Source organism: Oncorhynchus mykiss, chromosome 13 (assembly GCF_057628025.1).
Source record: "Oncorhynchus mykiss isolate SJ-2025 chromosome 13, ASM5762802v1, whole genome shotgun sequence".
NCBI classification, from domain to species: domain Eukaryota; kingdom Metazoa; phylum Chordata; class Actinopteri; order Salmoniformes; family Salmonidae; genus Oncorhynchus; species Oncorhynchus mykiss.
The window spans coordinates 31,040,226-31,059,831 of NC_143034.1; the positions used below are offsets into that span (position 1 = coordinate 31,040,226).

Consider the following 19,606-nt stretch of genomic DNA (forward strand, 5'->3'; position numbering starts at 1 on the left):
ATGGTTATTTATGCTGCAATGTGATTTGTAGATCAGTCAGTTTCGACTCCCCTGCAATGTTGAACGCCCTCATTATCAAAAGTGTCGTTCGTATTAATTGGCCAATATGCTAACGAAACCATGACGTACATGTTTACGTAATGCTCAGCTGACTCTGGCAACTGAATAACAGATCAAAAACAGTTTGTTGAGGGGAAAGATTTAGAGCTTTTCGTTCAACACATTTAAATAGTATTACTAACATTTGCCTCAAAGGCATCAAGGCACATCTACATAACATAATTATATTATAAACGCAGACAGAGCTTCACATTCACTGATAGGTTACTAGGCCTATAGGAAGTTACCCGTAATTTCTTAAATCTTATATTTAGGAAAAACAGACACATTATTTGGGCATTTCTACATGATGATAGAAAGAAGTTGAACAAGAACTTTATTACATTACATTTGGCTGGAATGACTGTTAAAGACGAGGCACGCTGTCAAAAAACCTTGCAATCCAAACAGTGATAAGACTAAAACAATGTTTTTACGGCACTTCGATACTGAAGCAGGTTAGGAGAATTTGCGAAGGAGGTTAGGATTCTGAGGTTAAGGTTAGGACAAGGATTATGGTTAGCGAAAATGCTCTCCTAACCTGCTACGGAAATAACTTTGTATTGAAGTGCCGTAAAAAAAGTGTGGCCCAAGGCCGATAAGGCGTATGGCTTAGTTTCCGGGAAACCAAGAACAAAACAGAATATAGCCTTTTAAAAAACACTGCCTTGCGAAAAACACAACCATTATTCCTTAACAAATGATCTCTGTATAAAATGAGTTTTGCGCGCCATCAAGTGGATAGAATCAGCATTGCAAATTTGAAATCATAACACTAAAACTGCAACTGGATACAGATGTAATTCGTGCTAGAAGAAAAATATATTTCAGTACGCTAGCAAAGTTCAAACTGATGAAAAAACAAGTACATTGCATGCTATAATCACCACCAAATAAATATACAAATAAATACACGTCTCATGCCAGAACAGCAGGCACATTGACACTCAACAGATGTTTTCACAGTTATGTGACCCAGTTTTGTGATATTTGGATTGGGGAGGTGATCGGTGACGTAAGAGGAGAATTTACCCCCTCATCTCCTACGGACTGGGGTCTCAGTGCAGAAGTAGCCGGGCAGGAGAGCTGAGACCAAGATGAAGAAGTTTGTGGCATTTTCCCTCTGTCTGGTCCTCTTGACCATCTACATAGCAGGTAGGCTCATTTTGAAGAGGTAAATTGCCTTTAGAAAAATGTATTAATTCACCTTTTGGTGGCTTGTCTCTGATAAAAAGTTTATCTTTGCATTTTTTTCTAAATGTTAATGCAATAGAAATGTTGTTTTAAAGAAAATATGATTATGCAGTTGTTAAGTAGTAATTAATGCAGTACTTTATATGCTCAAATAATTACATGCATAAAGAAAAGTAATTGCATCATAATTAAACTTACAAAATAAAAATGCATTTCGGTCGTGCACAGAAAAGCAAATATTGTGTTGCGTCATTGTAACTAGTAAATATGAAACTGAAAACATTTCTGTTGTATGAAGATATTGCATGAAAATATGAAAAATAAGCTAAAGAAATAATTGTTCATGTAAAACAAAACAAATATGACAGAGTTGTTTTAACTGCAATGCCGTTAGCTCATTTAAATATTGTATTGATCTGCCCCCTTTTACAATATATCATGTACTTCCATTTTTAAACTCTTATCAATGCCGTTTCAAAATCATTGCAAAAAGCCTGCATGAGCCCTGGGTGGTGCTTTGCCACGTCGCTGTGTGTGCCTGGCGCTGTTGACAGAGCCAGCCAGGTTCATTTTCATACCCCCTCACAGGTTGGTCTTTGGGGGTCACGTGCTCCACGGGCTGGCCTGGCTCTCTGGAGAGTGGGGGAAATGAATGGCTACTTTGTTGCTCCACCAAAAAACAACCTCCTAATGATATTCTGCTGCTGCTGGGGGACAGACAGAGACAGAGCTCTATGAGACTAGGGTTGCATCTCAAATCACACCGTATTCCCTATAGAGTATCCTATGTCACTGATTTGCTGCAACATTCTCGTTTGAGATAGATGTAGACAAATTAAGGTTGACGTTCATTGTCATGAATCTTGCCCTGGAGGCAGAACTGAGCGATTTTCCGCTAGATGGGCCAGCTACAAAGTCAAACTTGGCTATATCATAAAAATGAATGTCTTAATTTAAGGTTAGGGTTAGCGGTGTGGTTAAGGTTAAGGTTAAGGTTATGTTTAAAATCCGATTTTGGGGGGGGGGGGGGTATTTGGTATTTATTAAGATCCTCCTTAGCTGCTCCAAAAGCATCAGCTATTCTTCCTGGGGTTCACATGAAACATGACATTATACATAGTACAGAACATTATTAGTCAAGGACTGAAATACATACATTTACAACGTCACACAGAGCCTACATGCAGTGCCTTTGGAAAGGATTCAGACCTCTTGACTTTTTCCACATCCAGAGATGTTCGATCGGGTTCAAGTCCGGGCTCTGGCTGGGCCACTGAAGGACATTCAGAGACTTGTCCCGAAGCCACTCCTGCTTTGTCTTGGCCGTGTGCTTAGGGTTGTTGTCCTGTTGGAAGGTGAACCTTCACCCTAGTCTAAGGTACTGAGCGCTCTGGAGCAGGTTTCCATCAAGGATCTCTCTGTACTTTGCTCCGTTCAGCTATGCCTCGATTCTGACTGGTCTCCCAGTGCCTGCCGCTGAAAAACAACCCCACAGCATGATGTTGCCACCACCATGCTTCACAGTAGGGATCGTGCCAGGTTTCCTCCAGACGTGACGCTTGGCATTCAGGCCAAAGAGTTCAATATTGGTTTCATCAGACCAGAAAATCTTGTTTCTCGTGGTCGGAAAGTCTTTAGGTGCCTTTTGGCAAACTCCAAGCAGGCTGTCATGTGCCTTTTACTGAGGAGTAACATTTTTGGTACCCTTCCCCAGATCTGTGCCTTGACACAATCATATCTCGGAGCTCTACGGACAATTCCTTCGACCTCATAACTTGGTTTGTGTGAGACATTATATAGACAAAAATATCCAAAAACCTGTTTTTGCTTTGTCATTATGGGGTATTGTGTGTAGATTGCTGTGGGAAAAAATATTGAATACATTTTAGAATAAGGCTGCAACGTAACAAAATGTGGAAAAAGTCAAGGGGTCTACTTTCTGAATGCACTGTATCAGTACAAACACACAATCTCTAGGTCTAATACACAGTACAGTGCAAATTACAATACAATATATATAAAATGACTGTGTCGATTCACAGTTCCCTTTGTGCAGTAAGGTGTTGTTTTATCTGTTTGTTTTTTTAAAATGGGTTTTATTGCTAGCTTAAGTTACCTGGGGTGGCAGAGAGTTCCATGTAGTCATGGCTCTATTTAATACTGTGCGTTTCCCAGCCTCTTCTTCTGGACCTGGGGACTGTGAAGAGACCTCTGGTTGCATGACTTGTGTGGTACCAATGGGTGTTCGAACTGTGTGCCAACTGCTTGAACAGACAGTTCAGTACCGTCAACAGATCAAACACCTCTCACACAGACCAAGAGTGATGCAGTCAATCTCTCCTCAACTTTGAGCCAGGAGACATGCATGATACTGACACTTTCCCTCCGTCTACATCTAAGTGCGATACGTGCTGCTTTGTACTGGACCAACTGCAATTGACCTTTGTCCTTCTTTGCCGCACATGGCCGCACATCTGGGCAGTAGTCCAGGTGTGACAAAACTATGACTTTATTGCTCTGCCAGCTAGTGACCACTTTGCAGAGCTGCCTCCAGGGCAAAACTTATGACAATAAATGCCAACCTCCGTAGGCAAGCAGTGATGTTGCACAGTCAGCTCTTTGAAAATGAAGGGACATTGATGTCTTGAAATGCTTTGTCTCTCTATCGACAGATGCAAACCCAATCATCAAGGAGAGCTATGCTAAGCAACTTCTGCGGACCAAGAGGCAGAAGCCCGGCCACCCCGATGAGCCAATGAGGGTAAGGTTCAAAGTGCAAGGGGCACAATTCGAAACATGCAGCGTGGTGCTCATCCTTCTAAGAATCCATAAAAAATGTTTCACTTATCAGTTACCCTGTAATTTCTTCTGTTTTGATATGATAATGAGAGCTGCTTATGGCTTGATAAACTAACAGCACTTTAGATAATATGTAGTGATACAATGAAACTGCTTGTCAACTCTTTCTTTCCCTGGTGTGTTTCATTCCAAAAAAAGAAAAAAAACAGCCCACCCATTCATGATTCTCTCACACTCTCTTCCCCCCTCTTTTGACTCTTGCCCCCCCCCCCCCCCCCTCCCTCCCTCCCTCCCTCCCTCCCTCCCTCCCTTCCTCCTTCTGTATAGGAGCACTTGCTCCACATGCAGGTTCTGGATCAGAGGGCCCAGGAGACCAACCTGGAACACTGGCTGAACCCCCACTGCTACCCCCGCTGTGACAGGAACTACGGACACCCTGTCTAATCCCCAGTGACCTCGCCTTGACTCCTCACAGCCCAGGTTCCTGTCTGTCCAACACAACCATAAAACATGCCTGCTTGGGTCCCCTGGGGCTTTTTGAGTAGGGAACAGGGTAGCAAAATGCAGTGTAACAAAAAAAGTACCAGAAAGTACATCATTTCACTACATTTCGGACACATTTGAACACAATGCACAGTACCTATAATTAGCCTATTGGCTGATCAGTTTTGTATTTCCCTCTTGATTGGTTACAGTTAGAATTGGGGTAAACTGATTCTAGGTCTTTTTTTTTTGTTGTCTTCTGGCGAACAACTTTTTCTGTGTGGCAGAAGGCGTTGACGGCAAGAAGGATGTTGAAAACTGTGATGACGACAATGATGATGATGACCATGATAATGATATGAGGGTGAAGCTCAGAGTGTAACTCTGTCACATGCATTTCATGATGAAGCCTCAGCAGGGAACATTAGTGGCCATCAGTAGATACTGGCCACAAGAGCATGATCAGCTTATTCCAGCAACATTAGCATACAGGAAACATAGAAAATGATGTTAACATCATAGAGCATACATGATCCGTTTATATGTGGATACAGTTATGAGAAAATATACATTGTATTATGTAAAACAATGTTTAAAAAAAACTATTATTTAATAAACAATCTAATCAAATAAATAAAAAATATGGAAATGTGGTGTTTTTTTTTCTCTTCCGTTTTGAAACTGGACTTTGAACAGGCTTCGTTCGGTAAGACTTTAGAGAAAATAAAGACTTTAACTACTAAGAAAGAGGAACTGTGAAGCAGAAGATTTTCCATGGTGACATGGGCAGTCATGTGGGTTGACCTCGCTGCTGACCCGGGGTTACGGTTGTTGCGGTCGGACATGACCCGAGGTTACTATCGTAGTTTACTGATGTTTGGGGAATTTATTAAGACAGTGCCCTTCCGTCGAGTTCACTGTATGACTCTGCACAGTGCTGTTACTTTCTCGCGCAGGAGGCTCTACAGAAGAACGGCATGCTATTGGCCACAATTAATAACAACTTGTGAAAGGAAAGAGGGGAATTATTTGATACAAAGTATTCAACGCTTTATCGCAGATAAACTGAATGGCCGGGAGCACTAGGCTAAATCCTACGCAGTTCTGGACGTGTGAAGGGAGTAAATATATCCAGACAAGAACAAATACAGTTATTCTCCGAAGTGAACGTCGTGCAAATTATTTGTAACATTGCGTACTATATCATTAAACTGATAATGACCATATATGGCCGTATACCACTGAACCTGCACACATTTTACATGCAATTTAAGAAATGTGCTGCTGATGTTTGGGCTGATTGATGGCCAAAACTATCGAACAATTATTGATGCATTTGGTCTAATTTTTGGGAAAATTGTATTATATTCTACTATATCCCCATGATTCAATGACAACATCTAACACCCGACGTGTGTTTCATCTGGAGAAATTGCATTGTAGCCTATCAAGAGTCAGATTGTTCAATTACTATCTGCATGAGGCATGCGACCATCATCGAATGATTCTGCAAAACGAATAGGCGTACAAATAGGCCACTGGAACCAACCAAGTAAAAAAAACAGAGTAAGCCCGCAACAATTATGCAAATTAATCATTAAACATTAAGCCATAGCCTATACAGAAATGACCGGAGTCTTTTGTCAGGCAAATGCATCCCTGCCAAACATACGTGTAATAGGCAATCTATGTTAGCTCTGATGACCTATTTGGTAACACAGGCCTACCTACCTTGTGACCCCACATAACCATCGTGTCCATTCCGCAGATACCGATGGGCGCTGGATTGTATTGGTTTATGATTTGAGATTTTTGCAAAAGTACAATTAAATTCTTCATGTAAGCCCAATGTCAACCATTTAAAATAATTATAGGCTACGGTTTTTTTCTGTGAAGTTTGCAGGACGACAGCACAATTACATTTAAATATAATTCAATATACAACTCTTATTAAAACTCTTATCTTTTAGCAATCTTTGTCATTTTAATAAAAATAAGAGTGAAATTAGTATTCTATTTTTAATGAAAGCAAATAGGCCTATACATTTGAGTTGCTTCCTGATTTGTTTAAAAAAAATCTGAATCATTACAAAATATATAAACCAAGGTCTTGACTTTAGGCCTTTGTGGACCGTTGCCAAAACGCACTAATCTCAACGAAAAATAGGACCTATTTCTCTACTATAATTGGCACTACAATATTGCTAAGAAAATGTCATTATGAACCACGGCAAAGACGAGGTAAACCTATTCCTGCAATTGGTCTATAAATTCGAAATATGGTCAACGTTATTTGAAATTAGGACAACGGGAAACATGCGAACTAAAGCAGCTTCCTAAATAAAAAATAAAAAACATGTCACCAAAATATTTCTGAAACCTGTAATTCTATAAAGCACATTTGCAACTTTCATCAGTCCTTTTCACAACCAATGCAAGAAAGGAATCTTAAAATCAGTTGGTCGAAATCATGACAACCAGAAACAGAGACAATTGCAACAAGTTTACTGGAAAGCATCTCAAAAGCAAACTGTGACATCAGGTTGTGATCATCCTGTTACATTGAAAGCATTTGATTTATATGTCCAACACAGATGTCAACAGAAAGACCGTATGTTCTTCGACAAAGACAGCGTCATAAACATCAAGCAGCTTTCCCATTTTTATTAACAGTTGATAAAATCTGGAAACAAGACCGACATCTGCTGGCCTATAGCATTGTAAAGGCTATATAAACTCTTATAGAGGACATGTAGGTCAACAAGACATCGATATGATCCACTTTTTATTAAACCTTCCAAAAAAGTGCTTGATAAACTTTTGCAATGAATAGGGTAAGCTACACCTCAAACTGAAACGGCATGACCTGGAACATATAGTTCACACTATAATTGGTTTAGGATTTCTCCATATTTGTTTTTCTCACTGACATGTGAAATCAAATGACAAATGCCCCCCCATTATACCTCTTAACATTTAAAAGGTACTAGCTTGACATAATTATAGCCTGTCTGACAAAGTATATTGTTTGTTTAAAAGCGGATTGCTGAAAACTAAAAGCCATTTGTAAACAAGTAAACGCTGTACACAAGGCATGCAACTCATTCAAATAGCCTACGGGTGGTGATTAGCTTCAAATGGACTTCCTTTAATTTTGGTCATTACATTTACTAGACTTCCAACTATACTATACTATAGTATATATATATACTATACTATAAATATATATATATATATATATATATATATATATATATATATATATATATATATATATATATATATATATATATATATACATATATACACACACACACATCTGCACATACAATCCTGTAATTTGCTTTTATACATTACATAAAAAATCTGAATGATAAATGACACTATAAAGTGCGGACTTTTCAAAATAATTTGGTACAAGATTGACAGAGCTGAAGAGAATTAAAATCAGACGAAATCATCTTTTATCTTTGAAAAATCCTTGATCTGTGCTACTCTCCCTGATAGTCACTGTCAAAAAGTTTGTGGTCACATCAGTCACCAGAACCTTCTCCACGTTGTTCAAGCAAGGCTTCCAAGTCACCTCATCCGTTTGGCCCAGGATCCGCGACACAGGGATTTTGGCGATGAGTGAAGGTTTCCCCCTCTGTGGAAGCTCTTCGCTGGGTTGATGCACATTCTTTTTGGATAGGTGCTTTAGTTGGGGAGGGGATAAGTAGTTTGAGGGGCACTCTTTAGTCCTGCAGGCCTGGGAGTCTGAGCCTATTCTGTGTGAGTGCAACATGCCCCTGTCTGGGCCACAGTGCTGCTGTGTGCTCCCACTAGCCACAGGCCTAATTTGCTTGTGGGGATAACCACCCAGCTCCTCCTGGTGCCTGTGGGCTAGTTTAATCCCCCTCATCTCAGACCCCCTCTCTTCACCACCGGACAGGCCCAACTTGGCCAATTTGAGTGGGCCGTATGTCGCCTGCTCCTCTGCCCTCCTCTTGGGGGGCGACAGGGCGGCGGGAGGAGCGTTGAAGGGATTGTCCTTAAATCGCAGCTTGGGTTTGGGCCCTCTCTTCTTGGGGACAATCACAAAGCCATCGGGGCCTGGGGGCCTCTGGAGGACTGGTTGACGGTGCTCTCGGACCGGTTCTGGGGGCCTGACCCGCACACTCTCGCCCCTGTTGACAGTGCTGGGTGGGAAGATGGTGGGGACCACGGCCCTCAGCCCCTCTCGCGCTCTGGGGGTGATGACAGGCTCTGGGGTCGGGTAGGTGACGCGTATCCCCCGGACCGCATCGCTCCTGAACTCGTACAATTTTGCTTTAGCTTTAGCTTGTGCCTAAACGGGGAAGGAAACCAGAGAAGAAACACTTTTGAACAGGGGAAAATCTTATCAACAAAGATGGAAAATTGAAAGTAGGCTATTGCCGGTTGGCAATATGGGAAATGTTTTTCCACTTCTCCAATTTCAGTGGGTATAATGTTCTCTTTCATAAAGACGAATTTAAAATGTCAGTTGAAGATACTCTTTATTTGTCATTATAGATATATACTAAGAGTATGCCAGCCGCTTTATAATGGCTTAATAAATGCACACTTGCAATTAGCAAAACAATTTTTTATAGCAAAGAGTATAATTGCAACAATACATGTACACAATTATAAATGAAGACAGTAGACAAAATCTTTACTTCTCATTATATCCCCTGAAGAATTTACAGGCTACACCAGTTTGCTAGCACTTTTACACTTTCACAATAGTTACTTATTAGACATGTCTTTGCAGCTCAGTTTGAAAACAGCCATTTACGGGCCTGCAAGAAAACCTGCACTCTAAATAAGATGCTGGTATTAAGCAATTGTGATAATCGGCTCTCGTGAAAAGACACGCGCATTCGTTTGATGACGTCTTCAGATTTTAAGATTTCATTTAAAACCAGTCCCATGCAAACTTTTGGTCTTAGCTGTAACGATTGCTTTACTGATGATTACACGTCAAAACGTGCTAACTTTTAACCGTGCCGAATTATCGATGCACACCAGAATAGACGAACCCTCGCTTTTATAAGCACATTTTATATTCTACACGTGCAGGCCTAAATTGAGTTCATTTCGAAATATAAACAATTAACCTGGCATGTTTATTGATCAATTTGGCTACCTGTCAATCCAACCAATTTACCATGATTCGTTAAAAAAAAAACGTATTAAGGTCTATTAGCACCAGCCTGACTAATTAGTCTCCCTAAATACACATTCACACCTACACAAATACACATCTAGCACTAAATATAATGTTGCCTTAATACCGGTAGAAAAAAAGGTGATTCTCATGGGAAAACTTGACACGTGGGATCCTTCAAACTTGCATATTTACGTTAGTGCAACAACTGCTATATATTAACCATATGAAGAACCTGTGGATACACAGTGGGTGGAGACTGTGGTCTGTTTACATGCCACATGCTAGAAATCGTGTCCAACCATGCAGCCCTAAATTCATTGGATTCCACAGTATCATTGCGTGTTGGATGGATTATTTTCAACAGTGCATGCATATCAACATAGCTACCTTTAGCAGGAATGTCTTCGGTTTCGGGCCTCTCTTTTTGGGCCCAAATAGTTCCCTTTCGCGCTCCCTGGAACAGCAAGACACCCATTTTGAGTATCAAGAGAGTGAAGTGCAATAGGCGACTTGCGTGACGGATGCATTATATTTTGCTGTGCAGCTAACATTGCATGCAATGAATGTACAACATGAACAGGCCCATATCCATACAATTTACCTCTCTTCGAATGCGACGAAGAGGCGGGAGTCCAATATATTTTCCTCCGGTTCCCAAGTGCTAAATCTATGGAAAAAAATACAATTGACAGAGGTTGGTTTTCCACTACATTGGGAAAGCAAGCGAAGATACGGGCTAACGTTAGCTAGCTTGCTAACACTGCCAGCGTGCTGCGCTGACTTTGTCACTAGCAGATGCCACCTAGCTAGCAAGCGAACACTACAGCTAGCAGCCAGCAACATCCATGTAGAAGCAAGGTTCTCTAGCATTAAATTCAACGCAACTTACTTCGGTGACCAGCCCTTCCATTTCACAAGGTATTCCATTCGACCCTGCGTGTCATCAGAAATAGAAAAAGAACGCTTCGTTAGGGAACTGCAGTAGCGCGTCAAAGTATATTATGCATGTTAGGGAAATGTGTTTCACATACTCTCCTTATTCGCCGTTTGATGATAGATTCGGCTGCGAAAACCCGTTCCCCAACTGCAGACAGCTCCATGTTTACTTCAATCCAGCTACCGTTAGCTAAAGCTTGGTGGTGAACGCTAGATATTTTTCTCCCCTGTCTCGCGGAGTGAATTCCAGGCAGCCCATAATACTCCTGCACAGAAAAGACGTCATAAAAAAAAAAAAATGTGTTGCCTAGGAACCGCAGTCGGTGGAACCATTTAGAGTAAGCCCATTGGGTTACCCGTTGCTACGTGCCCGCGGTTGCTAGGTGAGTAGGAGGAGCGTCCACTTCTGGAAATTCTTAAGGGGAAAATGGTGGCATTAGCGCGGTGGATCAATTACTCGGATTAATCGGAGATCTTTAAAAACATATGTCGCCAGATATATAACGCAGAACATGTGCAGAATGAAAAGAAATGAACAATGGGAGCAACGTTCCTCAAATGTAATAGGCCAAAGAGGTGAAGGAAAGCAGATTGAATGTGTGCACATTTCAGTTATCAACTGAACTGTCACACAATATTTCAGTTTAAAGTGCTCCTAATCAATAGTTTACAGTCATGGTAAGGTAAATTGTATGAAGAGACTAGGAGACAATATAGGCCTAAAGGAAATGCCATATGTCTAAATAGAACATAGACTATTCCAGTTCTCTTGATCCCTACAAGTTTTGTCTTTTTCTCTCGCAATAAATGGTGTCAATTATAGTCTCCATTCAGTAGGATATTCGTTTAAACCTAAGCTACAGTTTCCATACACGTTTGACTTCATTCACCGAACACAATCGAAGATGTCTAAATGTGGGGATCAGAGAACACATTGCACCTTTAGCTTAGTCGTAAGTATTTACCTAATTCATAGCCTTTAACGTGTTTAAGTAGGCTATTGCCATCAAATTGTAAGGTAGTACCTCAAATAAAATGAATTAACCTGAACATAAACTTTAGACCAATCGGGAAAATATTGTAATTGTATATTGTATATTGTATATTGCCTATTAAAAGTTGAGCGAAACAGAAATTTGCCTATTGTTTGAGTTAGGGTATGGAAGTAGGCCTATGCAGTCTAATTAGTTGAGTAGAGCTAGGCTTCATATAGAAAAACAAAAGCTTAGAATAGAGTTTGTAGGCCTATGCATGGGCCTCAATTAAGCAAAAATATTTTCAACTCACAACACCAAGTGATCATAGCACAACCACTCAACAAGGGATATATTTAGGTCTATAATTTCCACGAACCCGTCACTTAAAACGAACCATAAAATCTCGTGAGTTGCGGTCTCTAATAATTCAGCCTTGGAAAATGAGTTCGCTGACTTGAAATAAGTGCTTTAAATAATTTGCATACTTTCATTACGATCTGCTCAAATAATTAGACACATGTGTGATAAATCCTGTTGTTTACACAGCATAAATCAGTCAGCCAGGCCTACTGCGTTTATCCACGTTAGAGGAACAACTGAAGGAATATGTGGAATATATAGGCCATATGTACAAGAAAGACAGGTTTGTCAGACCAAAATAGATAAAATAATAATAATAATATCCTTGTATTTATCGTTATTTTTAATTGGATAGGCCTACATATTTATTTTAATTGTTTATTTATTAATACTAATAATAATGATCATATTATTATTGTTATTATCTGTATTATCATTACTATTTCATTTTATTTCTCTAAAATAAAATTAATATGGTATTATAGCACAGATTCAAATTAACAGCTTCATGAGACTTGTCGGATCGGAAAAGGTCCATTTCAATAATGTGTTGGATTATTGTCAAACTTTCCATTCAATTTTTTTTTTTGTCGGAGTATTAATTTGTCTAAATATTAATTTGCAGTGCATTCAACTAAAGGTTAAACTCACGACACCAATTGATTGGCGGCAGGTAGCCTAGTGGTTAGAGGCGAGCAAGCAACCGGAGTGTTGCCAGTTAGAATCCCGGGTCTGGTGGGAAGTGAGCTGGCAACCGGAGGTTTGCTGGTAGGCCTATCAAATCCTAGATTCCATTGCCTGCTGTTGTGTCCTTGAGCAAGGCACTTAACCTCTCACAACAATAGCTCCCCGGGTGCCCAGTTGTGGCAGCCCCCTGCACCTTTCCACAAAACCTGTAGGCTTATATGAACGGTTTGGGTTAAAAGCAGAAGTCACATTTCGGTTGGACCTTGTGTGCAATTGACCGATAAACTGATTTTCTTAATCTGACAGCTATTTGGCTGATCACACATCTACAAATCATTCGCAAATATATTTAATTGAGGACTAAAAATAACATATCCGTATGCTCTTGAAACTTCATATTAATTCAGACCTCATCACCAAGTCCCCTTAAAGAAAACAGACTCTAAAAGTTCAAATTGATTTTCAAACAAGATTACAGACCTACATTATGAACTAAATTCCACGAACAAAAAGGCATTCATTTAACACAAACATCCTTCCATTTAAGAATATAGGCTCATACGAATGATGATTTCCTAATTAGGTTGATCTATGCCTAGTCATATAAATACAACTATATCAGATAGGCTAATCGATCGGATAATATTGCTGTTAAGGCCAACACATGAGTTGAGATGGACGCACAACCATTTGACAAAAAGTATATTGATTAAAATATGTCTCAGATGTCGGCCTTTATTATGATCAAAGTGTATTTGCACATGTGAAGAGCAACAAAGTTTTCTACAACTTTGGTATTGGCATTGTCTCATTTCAATACGTTTGCATTGTAAAAGCATGCAAAGATCACGAAAGCCTTCAGCTTATACTTCTAGACTATAGTCTTTTACTCTCTGGGATCATTTGACCCCCGTGAGCAACTCGTTTAGGAGAAAACTCATATAGGGCTATGATAACATTGTTTCCCTGATAGACCCAGCCATAATCGATTTCAAATCATCTGATCTTGACTAATAAGCCATACTTAAATACAATTTTCCGATTCCTCGACAAGAATGGAGAGAAGAGGCAGGCAGGCCTTATATATAATTGAACGACCTAACTGAAACAACTAATGGTTGTTTCAGTGTAGCATGCATGTCGATTTAAATTTATAGCGGGCCACCCTAAAGCTAAGAGACATGCAGGTCCATACAGTCCATACACAAAGCAAATCTCAAACGCTGACTGCATGCCTAAACCACGAAATAGACTCTTCATTGCTTAATTACACGCCTATAGGTCAATCTTGATCCATTGGAAATCACAATAGGCTAATGGCAATATTGCGCTGACAGGCTGCAATGGATAAACTACAATGGATGTGGTTGAAACAAAGGACCCCCTCTTTGCCAATCAATGCATGTTATTGCATTGTTTGTTATGATATCAATTAGGCCCATGACGGCACACATGCAGACACATCAACATCTAGTCAATTACAAGCAATTTCCTAATGTAAATGCTCTCAAAATCCCCGTTGAGATAGCAGCAGTACAGGACAAAGAAGACATGCAGAAAATAGGCTAGATGGGATATTGTACCGTCCCTCGTGTTATTATTCGTCATATGCATTTACATTAGGTTTTCATTTTGTCTCATGTATTTTTTCACAAGCAAACATGATGCCAGTAATGAATTTTGTGCATCGCTTTACCGGAGGAAGACGGGCTGCGGGACTCCTTTTATGGGGTAAGCATTGGTCTCCGCGCGACTGCAGTGCAGCAGTGGTTGCAGCCATATATGGGTGCATGGTCGACCTGTTAGAAGATTATTGGTTCGCTCGTATCTGGGCAACCGCCATTACCTATCGCTCAGAAAAGCAAAAAACGAACATCATGCAAAGGCAAGGACATCATGCACAAGGTGAAGAACGAATTTTAATTTCTCCTCTCCTATGCAGACACGCGATCACATAATTGCCACAAGCGCGCACGCACGCACGCACGCACTCTCTCTCTCACACACACACACAGTTATCATGTATTTCAAGTCCTCTGTGCTTATTAATTATTTTTGGTGAAATTTGCATAACAACACAACTTCTTGGGGCTAGTTGTCTAAAAGCTTGGCCAACATCTGTCACATTTTGCATCGGACATAATTAAAATGTCACCTTTATTTTCATCCAGTTGGTCATTAAAGGACGTCACATCTATAACCAAGACCTTCAAGCTATTTTCATTAGGCCTCTAACCGAGATCACATTGCCGTGCACACAATATTGCCAACACAAAAGTTCAAGGTTACACTTTTTGCTGATAAGGAGGAGGGATGTGGAATGTGTGCGCAGAGGGAGAGAAAGAGGCATCGGCAACTTCTGTTTGTTTCGATAGAGCTTAATTGTATAAATTACAGGGCCAGCCAAGGTATCTGTGAAAATAAACAATGGTACAAAATTCAATCCACAAGACCCAACGCGTTACTATAGACTAGCATATTCATAATGTCAAACGTTTCCAAACATAATTTAGAACAATATAATTCCTATAGGAACAATTCACAGAGCATGGAATGTATGGGCCTAAATGAAGTGACATTGGTTGCAAAAAACAATAAAGTTGTGAACATTCTGAGATGACTGCCAAAAGAGATCACCGCTCTCGCGGATAGGGCTGTAGAATTAGAACACAATATTAGACACACAATTAGAATACAATATATCTATATCTCTATGGTTGGAGGCAACAAGAACAGAATTGATCTAATAATGTAATATAATAAAGCAAACGTTAATAGTTTTGTTATATTGCCACATAGCCGACACTTAACAAAATGGGTTGGGTTTTTTCCGTTGGCAGGCTGGTAACATTTTTTACTTATGGTGTCCAGACAGTTAGGCTACAGATATTAACCTTATAACGTTAAGATATCTAATTTATTTAATTTATATCGGTTTGGGTGGTGTCACATGCGCCCATTTTAAAACCTCGATAAAAAAATAAGCTGGATAGACTAAAAGAGACAGCCATTTTCTCTCTCGTTCTCTGCGCGTTAAGGTGTCGATAGCAGTTTTTTGTTTTATTCGGGGGCTCCGCGGCAATGGAATTAAATAAAATGGTCGAGAGTAAAAGCTTCTGCTCTGCGGTTGTGGTTTGTCAAGGCGATGGGTTTTTGCGACACATCATCCCTGAAGTTTCGCAATGAGGCGTAGGGGCTAAGGGCAACTTTTGCTCTCGACTGTGCAGCTGCCACGACTCAATTTACAGTCAGTCCGCCATGTTGATGATAATTTAACTGGAATTCTTCACACTGTCCCTAGTTGCGTTTGTAAATCTACTATATCAAAAAACGGCATGACAAATAGGGGAAGACAGATGATAAATCAGCCACAGGTTGACCTCATTTGTCATATTTTCTCACATAAATTAGACTCGCATTGTGACAAACGCAGGGCATAGCTACAATATAAGCCAAAATGTCAACATTTGTTTGCCAACACTGTCAAATCAGTAGGGTACACAGAAACATTGGCTTTATAAACAACAAAACAACATTTGAATCATGCATGAACAAACAACCGGGAAATAAATACACAGCAACAGCCGATGGATTTATGAATGAGAAAACGTTCAGTGCCATTGTAAAATAACAAACAATTTCATCACTCCAATCCAGTATGAAACATTTTCCTATAATACATAGATTTCCTGTCAATCTCCAATTTAGCAAATGTGTGTGTGTGTGTGTGTGTGTGCAGGTTAGAGAGAGGACATGCTTTACTTCAAACAAATTGGACCAAAAAGTATACGGACTTTAATCGAACTTGTTTTTAGGGCAGGGACACACGTTTTCCTTTTCGGGTAAATATTCATGTCAAAGGTGCATGCAAAATCATTGCAGCAATCTCTGCAATTCGGAAAAATGATTAGGCCAACAAAACATGCCATATAAACCCGGTCACTTTTTAACTAGATACTCTGCTCTTTACAATTTGGTACCACATTGTCCATATAACTTCAAAAGGTTTCAAAATAATTTATGAGAATGGATTGGCGGGGGAGAAGAGTTGGCATGGGGAGGCAGATCAAGTTGGCTAGTTGAAGAGCGAGATATTTGCAGCGGTATTATTGTTTGGCCCTATTAATTCCATTATTGTGGGCAACGACTGATTTATGAAAATGTGGCTTTTTTCGGGTCATGTAGCCTTCTTAGGCCTACATCTGATCAGCTAAACATTGTCACCCCCACTTACATTGTGTAAGCTATTTGAGCGTAGCCTATAGATTTAATTGTCTCTGCATAGTTTCCAAAGTTAAGTTCATTTATGAGCAATTATAGGAGGCATATCAATTTATTCCTTCAATATAAATGGTTCAATGACGCACCATGGTAAATCATCTCGATGGAAATCGGTCTGCAGCCTATAATTCTATAGCAATTTTAATTCTTCAATAATGCCACCCAGTGAATGTTTTTTTGGGGGAATTCTTGTGCCAACTTCTACAAGTAGACTACAAGCCTGTGTAGCCACCCGATTGCAACAAAACTAATTAATATGCTTGCAAATTAGCCTACATAGGCGATAAAGGCCTCATTAGCCTTACATGTGTTGATTAATAGGCTTTCTAGCTTCAGTTGCATATAGACAAACAGTTTTGTTGGACAGGTTCATACACATTGGGAATGAAACCATATGCATCCAAGGTGGATTTCATAGGCCTAGGCTAGAAACTCAGTCATTTCCTCACATGTGAACAACAACCATGGATTATGGGGTTGTACCCTGGAATAAGGTAGCTGACTAAACTCAACTCCACGACGAAGGAAGTCTCTGATTAACTCCAGCAACAGAGTTGAGTAGAGACCAAGCATTGTGGAATTCAGCTCTAACTACTTCCATTTGCCCAAGGTCGATACAAAATGTTTGTCCTCTGTCGTTGCATGCCTTTCTTTGTTTGTTGAAATCCATACTTTTTCAATAAACATGAATCATATACAACTGCAGACATTTTGCTCATTGCTGTTGCTCTAAGATGGGAACTCAGCACAATTGTGCATGCGCTAATTGAATCCCAACAAGGAAACAGTCAGTGGTTGTATTTGATTAACGTTTTATTTAAAAAAAAACTATTGATTTCAGCAAACAAAGAAAGGCATGCAACGACAAAGGACAAACACAGGTACACGGTAAGCGTTTCATAATGAAAACATGCTGAAGTATTGATATTTGGGTGAATAGGTGGAGTTCATCAGAAACACGCTTCACAATATAGTTGAGTTTAGTCAGCTTGGAATAAGGAATTAGGTCCTTCAACATATATATATATATATATTTAAAAAAACTGACCATGGATGAGATGTCATCTGAAACTAGGAGGGCTTATTGTAAAAGAGCAGTTAGGTTACTGTGATTGTCCTTAGGCCTACATGCGCTTGCCCCAACGCCTTTGACACATCTTAAAGCACTATTGCATAATGAGTGTGACCAACACGTCTACGGAGTTGTCTAGACTTGCTGCTAACCTTTGTGCTCGGCCTCCGACTGCAAGGCAGTACAGAGGGTAGTACGAACAGCCCAGTACATCACTGGGGCCAAGCTTCCAGGACCTCTATACCAGGCAATGTCAGAGGAAGGCCCTAAATATTGTCAAAGACTCCAGCCACCCTAGTCATAGAGTGTTTTCTCTGATACCGCACAGCAAGCAGTACCAGAGCACCAAGTCTAGGTCCAAGAGGCTCCTAAACAGCTTCTACCCCCAAGTCATAAGACTCCTGAACATCTAATCAAATGGCTACCCAGACTATTTGCATTGCCCCCCCCCCCCCCCTCCTTTACACCGCTGCTACTCTCGGTTGTTATCATCTATACATAGTCACTTTACTAACTCTACCTACATGTACATATTGCCTCAACTAACCAGTGCCCCCGCACACTGACTCTGTACCGGTACCCCCCTGTATATAGTCTTGCTATTGTTATTTTACTGCTGCTCTTTAATTACCTGTTACTTTTATTTCTTATCTGTATTTTTTAAACTGCACTGTTGGTTAGGGGCTCGTAAGTAAGCATTTCACTGTAAGGTCTACCTGTTGTATTCGGCACATGTGACTAATACAATTGGATTTGATTTGATCAATAAATGATCTAAATTCAGCAGGCAGGGCTGGCCCTAGGCATAAACGACACCCCCCAAACCTCCCCAATTTTTTGTTTGTTTGATGAATGAATCTAGCCATGTATCTAAACTCATAGTAACCATGGTCAAATTTTCTGACTAGGCACGCAGGGCATATGCACAGGGGACCTGACCACCAAGGGGTCCCCAATAATATAGTTTGTTTCTATAGTTGGAAAAAGTACCCAATTGTCATACTTGAGTAAAAGTATAGATACCTTAATAGAAAATTATTGAAGTAAAAGTGAGTCACTCAGTAAAATACTACTCAAGTAAGTCTCAAACTATTTAGTTTGAAACATAGTTAAGTATCAAAAATAAATGTAATTGCTAAAATATACTTAAGTGTCAAAAGTATGAATAATTTCATATTCATTATATTAAGCGAACCAGACTGCATAATGTTCTTGTTTATTGTAATTTACGGATAGCCAGGGGCACGCTCCAACACTGAAAGATGGGGCACCCAACAAAATGTCATTTAGGGTCTCAAAAGGCTAGGGCCAGCCCTGCAGCAGGCCAGGAAGCGAGGTTAGTTCTGCATCTATTTTAACCTCCTGCATGTGATGAGTGCCAGTGCAAGAAGCAAGTCATGCGGTTTCTACAAGATTGTGTTGCAAGACCGCAGTTCATCGTCTTTTGCTCACCTGAAGACACCCTTGAGACAATGTAGATCTGTATCACCCTAACATCTGATCATGCACAGTCACGTAGCCCATAAAGAAGAGAGATTCGGCACA

At 40.1% G+C, this 19,606-nt stretch overlaps 2 protein-coding genes across 2 annotated transcripts; one reads left to right on the top strand and one right to left on the bottom strand.

Annotated features, from left to right (window-relative positions):
* The first annotated feature begins 170 nt into the window (after positions 1-170).
* On the top strand, positions 171-5,216 carry c13h17orf67 (chromosome 13 C17orf67 homolog). The gene is made up of 3 exons (XM_021557237.3): positions 171-1,254; positions 3,966-4,054; positions 4,420-5,216. The coding sequence occupies exons 1-3, from the start codon at positions 1,197-1,199 to the stop codon at positions 4,534-4,536; spliced, it is 264 nt and encodes an 87-aa protein (XP_021412912.1). The 5' UTR covers positions 171-1,196; the 3' UTR covers positions 4,537-5,216.
* A 1,849-nt stretch (positions 5,217-7,065) lies between these two features.
* Positions 7,066-10,977, bottom strand: LOC110485969 (chromobox protein homolog 8). The gene is made up of 5 exons (XM_021557238.3): positions 10,780-10,977; positions 10,638-10,681; positions 10,350-10,415; positions 10,136-10,202; positions 7,066-8,902 (listed from the first exon to the last, which is right to left on the bottom strand). The coding sequence occupies exons 1-5, from the start codon at positions 10,846-10,848 to the stop codon at positions 8,033-8,035; spliced, it is 1,116 nt and encodes a 371-aa protein (XP_021412913.1). The 5' UTR covers positions 10,849-10,977; the 3' UTR covers positions 7,066-8,032.
* Between the last annotated feature and the right edge of the window lie 8,629 nt (positions 10,978-19,606).